Below are 10,851 nucleotides of genomic sequence, written 5' to 3'. Positions count from 1 at the left end.
TTATTTATTTTTTTAATTTAATATGAAATTTTACTTCATTTTTCCCTCCTCAAAGATCCTATTATTTGCAATTATTTTGATTTTACTTTCAAAATGGGGGGGGGGTTGTATCCACCCTCGTTTAAAATCACTTTAATACAATGTACTTAACCCTCTGTATATTACCAAATTGTAATGTTTTAACCCAATATTTTAAGTTACCATAATTCAAATTTAAAACTTCTTTAACTTGTCTAGATTATTTTAATTACTGCATACATTATCTAATTTCACTGGAAGTAAACCATTCCTATCAAAGATGAACCTGGTTCAAGAATGGATGGTTCATAAAGTATGTACAATATATTTATTACTAGTTATCTATTAAAATTTCAATTAGGCAAGATAGTGAGATTTTGAAGTTTGTAACATTTTTAAAAGATCTAAAGGTTATATACTACCATGTAGTTTTTAAAGTTTCAATCAAGTTAAAACAGACACTTAGGAAATACTTCTGTAATAAATTTGAAATATGTTTAGATGTTCCAGAGGTTATTTCTTTTCCTACATATTTTAGCAAAGTTAGTTAAACCAACAGTTTTTAATATAACAATTTTAATTTAAAAAATTCAAAATAATACAGATATATACTTAATATTCAATTCTTCAATGATACTTTGTTCAATTTAGACAAATGGTTTAAGAGTTATGTAGATGTTCAAAGTCTGATTTTAAAAACTTTTGACATTATTATTACACTAAACATATTAAAAGTTTGGTCAAATTGCACACTGTTCAGGGTGTGTAACATCAACTTTGAAAACATATTAAATGCTCAAGAGGACTTTGTTACTGGATATTTTGTTACAAGTATCTTAAAAGTTAAAAAATTATTTCTATACTCAACTTTGAAGCTCTCTGAATGAGTCAAGAGATATTTATCACTTGATTTATTAGCAAGATTTTGAAGATACACCATTTAAAGTCATGATGTTGTCTGGAGAATCCACAGTGTTTATGTTATTATTATAATATTTTATTCAGTTTAAAACAATCAAGCCCTCTACAGTTTTAACTTTTTTATGGCTTATTTGTTTTTTATACTGACTACTTTATCAAAATTTCATTCCATTCAGTCCCAAGGTATTGAAGAGATGCTTTTAAAATATATAGATATATGTTATTAATATTAACTTCCTATAAGAGGAAGCTACTTACTTAGAGTGAAACTAAAATTCAACCTGCTAATGACTATAGCTAATTCAATATATTTTTTGTATGTTCTTACTTAAATAGGTAAAAATGCATTGTTCCATCAATTTTGTACCCTTACTATTAATAATACTGTTGGCTGTAATCCCAATAATACTGATGAAGTTTGGCCAGCTTAAGAGATTAAAGTTAGTCCTAAATAAACATATTAAGCTAAAGGTGCAAAACAATCTTTTTAATAAAAGTATAATAATAAACAATAAAGAAAATTAAAAAGTAACGACATTCGAGGTACTAAATAATATAAGTGATACTGTTAATGAAAACAACAATAAATAATAGAGTGTACAGTGCTTATGGAACCAAGTTAAATTTTACAATACTGCTAATGAAAACAACAATAAATAATATAGTGTACCTTGCTTATGGAATGTAAGTTAAATTTTACAAAAAACTATACAAAACAATAAATAAAAGCTAAAAGTCAAAATTTAAAAGACAGAACCTACATTCCTGTCAGTAGGGCTTTGATTGGGAAGTTTGTGCATCTCAAAAAGCAAATCATCCCTGGAATTTTCTAAGTCAGCAAGACTATATATAGAGAGAAACTTTTTGGTAGATGAAAACAACCAGAAAACAATTAAAAATGGAAAAGTAAAATTTGTTTTTAAATTCAAACTTTGCAATATTAGTGATATATTGAATATGAATAATGTTTTGAAAATTTTTTCATATACATGTTAAAAAATTTTATAAATATTTTTAGTTGCCCCTCAGTCAGAAAATTCCTAAGTGTTTAACATACATGTAAGTTTAAATTACTTAGTTTTTAAAGTAACCTAATCATTAAAACAAAAAGTTAAATCACACTATCTATTACTCACCTTTCCTAATAAATGTGTTTAACAAAATTATAAAGGGGTTTTATTAGCCATCATTAGTTTTATCATCTTGCATGCATTTTGTATATTTATCTTTTTTTTATCCTTAACTTTTTGTTTACTTGCCCAGTTATATTTAAATGTTAAAATGAAACCCACTTTTTTAAAGCTTATATTTATAATTACTATTTTTTTAGTCAATTTCTATGAAAGTCAATATAGTACAAATTTGACTCTACACAATGCTTATGAACTTTAATTATTAAAATGTCAAAAAATAGCTAATAACAAGGAATAAGGGACATTAAACCTAGTGAATCAAAAGCATTTGGTAAAACATGGGTATAAAAGGCCCAAAATTAACAAATGCCCAGCACAAGTAAAGTCTAATACAAGCAAGCAGTTCCAAATAGCTTTCCAACTGAATAAAAGAAAAATCAATGTTTTTCACCATATTTTTAGAGTTCATTATAAGCAGAAAGTTGTGTTTTTACATAAAATGTTGGTTAAAATTCTGAAACAAATCACAAAAAAATAATAATTTTTTGTTAGCCCATTTGCACTTTGGTTCATATATTAACTGATAATGTAAACTATCAAATTTTGAATGAAGTACATAATTTTTTTATCAGCAGGCTATCAGAATTGGCATTCAACAATGTTTAGTTGTGATTATCAGACACTAGTTTTGGCATCATGTAATTTGTTGTAGTTGTAGCAAAGACTTTTGTTTCCAAATAATTAAGTCAATGATAAGACCTGCCTAACATCACTTTGGCTACATGCTTATAAACAGAGATTGGCTGAAAACTAAAATAAGTATACTAGGTGTTCTTTGCTTCAAATGTCGTCAATTCACAGATGTCTTGTTATTCCAAGTGATCTAAAATACCTTTATATTTCAACAAATTCTCTATTCTTTGCTTACATGATTAATTTTTCAGGATTAAATAAAAGTCCATTTCAATCTCTTTTGCTGCTGCTGTCCATCTAGGCTGGTGATTACTGTTACTGATCATGTAAGGTTCTATTAGCAATATAGTTATTTTAATGAAATGATAGCAGAAATGTAATATATTACAATTTGTTATCTCTACATACACAAGCTATATCAATTATTTACATATGATAAAAACAAAAAATAATTTTCTATAAAAAGAAAAAAAGCATACCACTGATGAGCCAGCAGAAGTTTTCCATCTGAAATCCATTCCTGAGTTTTCTGCACACTCTCAGGGACATTAAAAATGTGCTTTAGGTTTTCCATAGCAGCTGCATACTGATAAGAAAATATTTTTTTAAATATCCAGTTTTATTCCTCTATAAACAGAAGTAAGGTATTTAATGGAAAAAAAAAGAAATAAAACAACTGCTAGTTTTTAGAACTTGGGCTATAATGTAAGATTGGATACTAAACCATTTCTTTACCCTATGGTTATCTCTTCTGGCTTTGTGGAACATTTTAGTTATAAATTAATAGAAGTATAGAAGGATACAATATATCACTGAAAAATTATTAATATGCAATTTCCTGCAATATTAATTCAAAAACTATTACTAATTCAAGATATTTACAAATAGTATTGAAGGTTAAACCTAATCACATACACCAAACTTACACATGCAACTTCCAAAAAAAATTTCAGTTTATAAAGGATTTCTTAGACCGATAATTTTGATATAAGCAATGTTCAGTATGGAGATTGGAAAGCAGCTAAATTTAGGCTGAATAGAACACTGAATACGTCGCAGCTATAATTTATTGCAAAACTTTTATTTTCAAAGACAAATTTATGACACAGTTGTGTATATGTACATCATTTCAAGTTAACATTTTTAGAAGTAAAATTTACTGTGGCTTTATAAACTTATTTAATTTTATTAATAATTAATGTTTAACAACAGTCAATATACATAATGCTTTAGCATTTTTTTTTTATAAGTAGACAACTTTATAATAACAATATTTTTTAAGCTCACAAAAACAGTGAGATAACTTTCAATTAAAAAGCAGTAAGTGAGATATCTAACAAGGAAAGTTTTTGGGGATCTTATTGTTGATGTTATCATTTTAGGTTAAATGCAATTTAAAAAAAAACGACTTGCTCTAATCAAAATATTAATTAAATCAATAATTAATTCAAACTCAATAACCGTTTGTATAATTTTTACAAGTATATCTACTATTCTAAGTTGTAAATAAGTTCATATTAAAACAGTAAAGTTCTTAACTCTCCGTTAGTTGCATGTTGTATTTTCGAAACCCCAACTACATTTGTTAACATTGTCACTAAGAGATCGTAGCACTGAGGCAGTTGTTGTTCACAGTACCTTTCCCAAATAACTGATAGAGTGTGCACCTAGTTCCTCCTATTTCTACCTTAGCAACACTGTGAGAAACAAATGTTTTGTTCTATCTCCAGTGCACAAACACCACACGGTACTAAATCAATGTGCATTTCTGGGAAAGTCTATATCTTTATTTCTTTGTTATTCTTGATTCAATTAGTGTTTTCAGACCTAATTTATACCGAATATGAAGGACCTTTTGCCTCGGTAATGTTTTTTTCATGAAATTTCTAATTATTTATGTGTTTTTTATTATTGAGGATGCACACCAACACTGGAAGTGAGAAGATTAGACATTTTTGTTGATGTTAATAAACTAATGATGTTTTTTGTTCAAAATAACTCTTAAGAAGATGTTTAGTTAAAAAACATATTTACTTTACTTTTAGAATGATGTTTTTTGTTTGTCAAATACAATATGAATGATTTTTTTGTAATAATTTCATTATTCCTCTATTAACACTACCCATACTTTGAAAATTAAGCAAAATGTTATGGAATCAGTCACAAGACACTTAACTTAACAGTATACATAGACATATTTTAGTTCTAGCAATAAATTATGTTTATTATCTACTCCTTTCTGGGTGGGGTGCGACCCAACCTTGTGGTAATAATGTCGTCCAGCAAACCGATGGTACTAATGTAGGGTCAAAAAAAAAAGCATATTCACAAGTACTCTTAATACATGTATAAGTACCCTGTAAAACATTACCTTGATTGTTTTCAAAATATTTAAAAAAAAAGATTTTAGCTAAGATGAAAAACAAAGCAAATACAGGCTCTGCCAAAAGAAGCATAGGGATTTAAAACTACAATAATCAACATTTGCTGGTATAATCTATGTTTGTTATTTATGAAACTGTACCTCAATAAGATATCTTGTAACCATTAAGTATGAAAAATAATGCTCAGTAGGTGTACACCATGACCTGCTGCACACTGGTGTTGCTCAAGGATGACACCTCACATTGTAAATACTAAAGTTTCATGCACAAGGCCATTAATTTGTCTTTTTGTTATCTTTAAAATCCTGTAGAATCCATGGCTTGTAGATATACACACTGTCCTTTAAATAATACCAGAAAAGGAAGTCTGCTGCTGACAAATCCTTGGATCATAGAGGCCAGTTTATGTGTCCATTATGAGTAATTCCCCTGTTTGGGAACAGTTCATGCAACACTGTTCATGCTGTATGAAAGGTGGCTCCATCTTGATGAAACCATAATTCCCATTGATGACACGTTCAGAAGGAGCAACATTAACACCAAGTTCTCAATGGTATGTTTTTTGAGCAGCAGTTATAGAGCATTCGTTTTTTAAATAAAGCTGAATGATAAGAGAATACTGTTGAATTGTTCACCATTAAAATTTGAACCCTTAATCTTCATTCGGTATAAAACAGACAATGTTTTTCATTAATACTTTGAAAAAATCTAACTATATAAGATCCCTACACTTCCTTTGGCAGACACTGTACATTATTTGGACTGAAAATTAGCATAATGAACCCAACTATTTAATAGTCAAAATATGTAAGCTAGATAGCCAAATTTTCTGTTAAACCCACCTGACTGTGTTTTAAACTTTCTTCTCTCACATCTTGGAGCTTTTCAACAAGCCGAGGGATTTCTTTGAAACTGTCTTCAATATCCCTTAAACTGAAACAAACAATTTCATAGTAGTAAGTTATGAATAACTTTAGTAAATTTCAAGTTATACACAGTAATAGCTCATCCCTTGAAAAACATTCACCTTTCTTTACTATTATTAATTCTATACACAATTTGAGCTGGGTGATTAGTGGTATTTCATTATCAATTAATCAATGGCCAAGCTAATCAATTATATTCAATTATTATAATGTTCCTTAAACAATGGTGTGTACAATATAGAAAAAAAGTTGGCAGGATATGATGCCACCCAGTTGTCTTTCCTTCAGTCAGCAGTTGAACAAGAAAAAAAAAAGATGGCAGTGGATGTTGCAAGCCAGTTGCTTTCCCTTTACTCTGCAGTTGAACAAGAAAAAAAGTTGGCTGCAGGTACTGCCAACCAGTTACCTTCCCTCTAGTCAGTAGTTCAAAATTAGTTACAGTGCCAGATAGCCTTAGTTATTTTTACGTCAAAGATAGGGAAAGTTTGATGGAAATGAGTTATTTAACCTAAGACTCTAGAATTGCAATCATTCCCTCCACAATTCACTAAAGCTGATTATTTTTGTAACACTCAATTTAATTGTAGCATCAATTAATTATTTAGTTTACATGCATTAATCGCTGTAATCACTTCCCATAGGTAATCAATTATATTGATTAACCAATTAAATCACACAGCTCTATACACAATCAACATGTTCCTACACAGATTGTTTATTTAAGTAAAAAACAGAAGTAAATACACAAGTAACTGAAACCTTCAAAAATCTACAAACCTACTCATGTCATTTACACAACAATTAAAAACACGAGTAACATCAAAATGTAATAGTTTAGCAATGTGATATGTAACCTGTAATAGTGTGAAACAATATTTTACTACACTCTAACCTTTGCTTTACTGAACTTAGATTAAAACTGTATGAGAATTATGTAGCAGTTACAGTGACATGTAGAAATTCAATGTAAATAGCTTTAATCTATATCTTCATCAAATGAAAAAAATACATTTTCAAATATTTGATACTACACTTTCATATATATATATATATATATATATGTTTTTTTAAAGCAACAGTAAGAAAGTGTTTTATATTTAAAGTATAATAAACACATTTTACAAACAATTTTATAATTCTGTTTTAAATATATACAGTACCAAGTTAATGCACAGGCCACCTAGACCAGGAGCCTCAACAGCTACCCAACTAAAAAAACTTTATAGTTTGTAAAACTAGCAAAATAAAGGCAAGTCTGAATTAGTATTTTCATTTTCATTATTATTATTCCCAAATACTACCTGGACCTAGGGCTCCAGTTAATCTTAATACATTCCTGAAGTTTTATTCTACAAGACAATTTTTAATTTATTTTGTTTAATGTAAACATATTAATTCAAGGTAGTAACAAGATTTCTTACCTATTTGAAAAATAAACTGATTATAAGTTGAGCATTATTAAACAAATTCTTAACCAACCATAACCACAATCAACCTTCCCCAATAAACAAAACTAAAAAAGTTATTTTTTTATATGACTTATGAAGAAGTCTGTGTGAACACAAATTTAATTGTTCTTAGTACATGGTACAATTCTTCATTTACATCTTGGAATTTTCTCCTTTACAACAATATTTTCAGTCGTGTCTTCAATATTCTCAAACTCCCACCCATTTTCCTTTCTCTTAATGTAGCAGTCTTATCAAATGACAGACTTTTTTAGGAGATTCACACACATTTTGAAGCCAGCCTATTGAAATGGAACATTGTATGTACTTGAGCTTCAGTCAGAGATTCTCTGGCTAAAAAATTAAAATGTAAACTGTATGTATTAGTAAACCAGTCCTCTTTGAAATAAATCTTGAAGTATTGTCAGACTGCAAACCCTGCTGCAAAAGATCTTCTAAGAGAAGTTGGGAATAGTGACAAGGACCTTTATCAGTGGAGACGACACACAAATACCTCCCACCACATTAGACTGGACAATCTCAGAGTTATTGTTAATACACGCTAGACATTTCCAAATAAAATGGTTTGGCCTAATATTTAGTTTTCTTCTATGCAGACCAAACAAACATCAAATCCTTCTCTATTATCTTGTTAACTGTACAGAAGATATGTCAGCTTCACTTTATGGATTGGAAGCCATAGCCTTCACATTGCATTTTAGGGCATTACTTCAATTGAGCTCATGCTGTGGGGTTTTAGAGATCAGTAATATCCTAATACAATGCTTCCACAAAGAATACTAAAGACTTCTTCCTTAAAAATATTCTGTCCTTTGTTCTGCATCATTCAACAAGTTCACCATGTGAATATTTCTCTTCAAAAAGACATTACTTATAATTTCCCTGAGTCATAAGGTACTTGTAGTGGCATGTCAGATAGTCAGGAATACAGAAAGAACCATAAAAATAAGTGCAAAACATTGCCTATGATACTATTTCTCACATCCTTGGTGACACACCACTGCAAAAGCATGAGTGAATTGTTAATCTATAGAGCATTAACCTTCTGTACATTTCAAATAATTCTTTCTTTCTTATTATTATTATTACAAAATGTAATAATTTGGATTCATTTCTTTTTAGCTAATATGTGATGATGAATTATGTTGTGATTTTGAAATTTAGCAATAAAATGTTGGTTGCTTTTGTTACATATATGCAAACATGTATTTAGTCATATTTTCATAGCCCAATGTTGACATTAAAACTGAAATCACTATATCAGTTACCATATCTTGAGCAAGAAACTGTAAAAGAAAATGTTTCATCTATAAAATATTCATTAAAGGACTTAAAACTGATTCAGAAAGTAATAAAGTTTGATGAGGCATTCCATTCAGTAGAAATAATAATTATTTTTGAAACATGGAGGTAGCAATCAAGTTGTATTTAAACATTTTTACTTACTTTTATAATATAAAAACAAATTACTGAATTTTAAAATAATAACCTTAAATCTACACTTTATTTTAACTACTACCTGAAAATCAAAATTGGATATTCACAAGTTAGATAAAAAATATTTTGTTTTGGAAAAAAACCCATACAATTATGCTATTTTATCTATCACCAGTTCATTTTAAGGTAAGTAACATTAGTAAGAAAAATATGCAAAAGTTTTACTGTCAATGAGAAATTTAATTACATGAAACTATTCAAAACATCATCACATCTACATGTATATTATTATTTCAGTAGATGCATGTATATTTAGACTTGTGTGTGTGTGTCACTACTCAGTACATCTCAATACGTTTAGAAACATGAAACTACATACTTCTGTTTTATTTCTTTTATGTCACTTAAAGCAGTCTCCAAATGGCTAAGTCCTGTTTTTACTCCATCCAGCTGACTCTGCATTGCTGTTTTCAGCATTGCTTCCACAGATGCCTAAAAGATACAAAGTAAATTTTATTAAAAATTCATGTTTCTCATATGATAAAAACATTATAATGTTGTCATAACTCAGGTAAAGCAAAATTTACATAACCTTCAACCTTATTTAGTTACAGAGCAATAAAATAAAAAACCAGACTCCTCTTGCCACACACACACCTGTCACATCTTATGGAAGATTTGTATTTAATCAGTAATGCTCAGCATGGTTGTAGAATAGGGTTCTTCTACCTTTATAGCTTAATGAAGTTTATTTAAAAAGCTTTAGATTATTTAATGAGGTTACTCTGATTGATATTGTATACCTTAATTGTCAGATGTAACAACATTCCACACTATAAAAATTAGTAAGCCTCCTTATTAAACCCGAGTAGACACTCCCAGCATCCGGCCAAAACTCCCAATTTACCCATCAGATGGTAACAGCATCCAATAACATTTATGTCTCTTTGGCTGAAAACTAATCCAAACTGTATTATTAGCCACTATTTATAAATAGACTGGAAATTTTATCAGTATCACATACTATACGTAGTCTGATGTTTGAAATTATTTTATCGTTATATCCGACAAAAGATTTATTTTTAATTCCAAGATTAGCCTAAGAAATGTTAAATTAAAACTTTAAAAAATAAATTAACTTGTGTATTAAGCTACCTTCTTTCGAATGACACGACGTTTGTATTGCTCCACTTTTTCCAGCTGATCTGGTCTTTGAAGCATATTAGCCACATGTTTTGCTGCAGTAGCTTTGGCCTCAGCCTCTAGGTGTTCTACGTCCATTTTGCTTTATTTCTTCCGTTTTGTTGTTTCTCCAATTTTTGTAACAAAAATTCTGTTCCCAATTCAAACAAGCGCACATAAATACTATAATTCGTAAAACTAAAAGTGTATAATGTTCTCAAGCACATGAAACTTGCTAGCGTTTCAACAATTCAAGTTTCCAAACACATCTTTACACCCTCAAATACTTCAGCGCCCTCTTTTAAAAATATAATTCACATTAATAGCAGATAATTATTTGTATTCTAAATTTCTTCTTTGTTCACTAACGTAAATCATTACTTTATCATACTATACATTTTCCCCCAGTTCCTTAAGAGGAAGTTTAGTGTTTATGGTATTTATAGTTAAGTAATTACTATGATAATGTGGTAGATTTTTGATTTTCATTTGTTTACTATAGACTATCTATAACCTTCCCACTGCGAGTATCGAAAACCAATTTTTAGGGTTATAAGTTTCAGACTTACAGCTGAGTCCTCGTGGAGCTTTAAATCTTTAATTAATTTGTTTATAGAGGCCTTTTATTTGATAAAAGAACAACTAAGTTAGTATTTCAGATTATATATATATATATATATATATATAT

At 29.0% G+C, this 10,851-nt stretch overlaps 1 protein-coding gene across 2 annotated transcripts in view; it reads right to left on the bottom strand.

Annotated features, from left to right (window-relative positions):
• LOC106475280 (exocyst complex component 3-like) overlaps positions 1 to 10,460 on the bottom strand; it is a 40,581-nt gene extending 30,121 nt beyond the window's left edge. For both annotated transcript variants that reach the window (XM_013935977.2, XM_022380419.1), the window contains exons 1-5: positions 10,137 to 10,460; positions 9,361 to 9,473; positions 5,992 to 6,082; positions 3,245 to 3,351; positions 1,701 to 1,782 (exon numbers count right to left, since the gene is read on the bottom strand). In XM_013935977.2, coding sequence (XP_013791431.1) covers positions 1,701 to 1,782; positions 3,245 to 3,351; positions 5,992 to 6,082; positions 9,361 to 9,473; positions 10,137 to 10,262 — 519 coding nt within the window. In that variant the 5' untranslated portion in view covers positions 10,263 to 10,460. The remainder of the gene's footprint in view (positions 1 to 1,700; positions 1,783 to 3,244; positions 3,352 to 5,991; positions 6,083 to 9,360; positions 9,474 to 10,136) is intronic.
• Positions 10,461 to 10,851: the final 391 nt, after the last annotated feature.

This window comes from Limulus polyphemus, unplaced genomic scaffold (genome assembly GCF_000517525.1).
Source record: "Limulus polyphemus unplaced genomic scaffold, Limulus_polyphemus-2.1.2 Scaffold145, whole genome shotgun sequence".
Taxonomy (NCBI): domain Eukaryota; kingdom Metazoa; phylum Arthropoda; class Merostomata; order Xiphosura; family Limulidae; genus Limulus; species Limulus polyphemus.
Note: the sequence above shows the minus strand (reverse complement) of the source record. Positions and strands in the feature narration are given on the sequence as shown.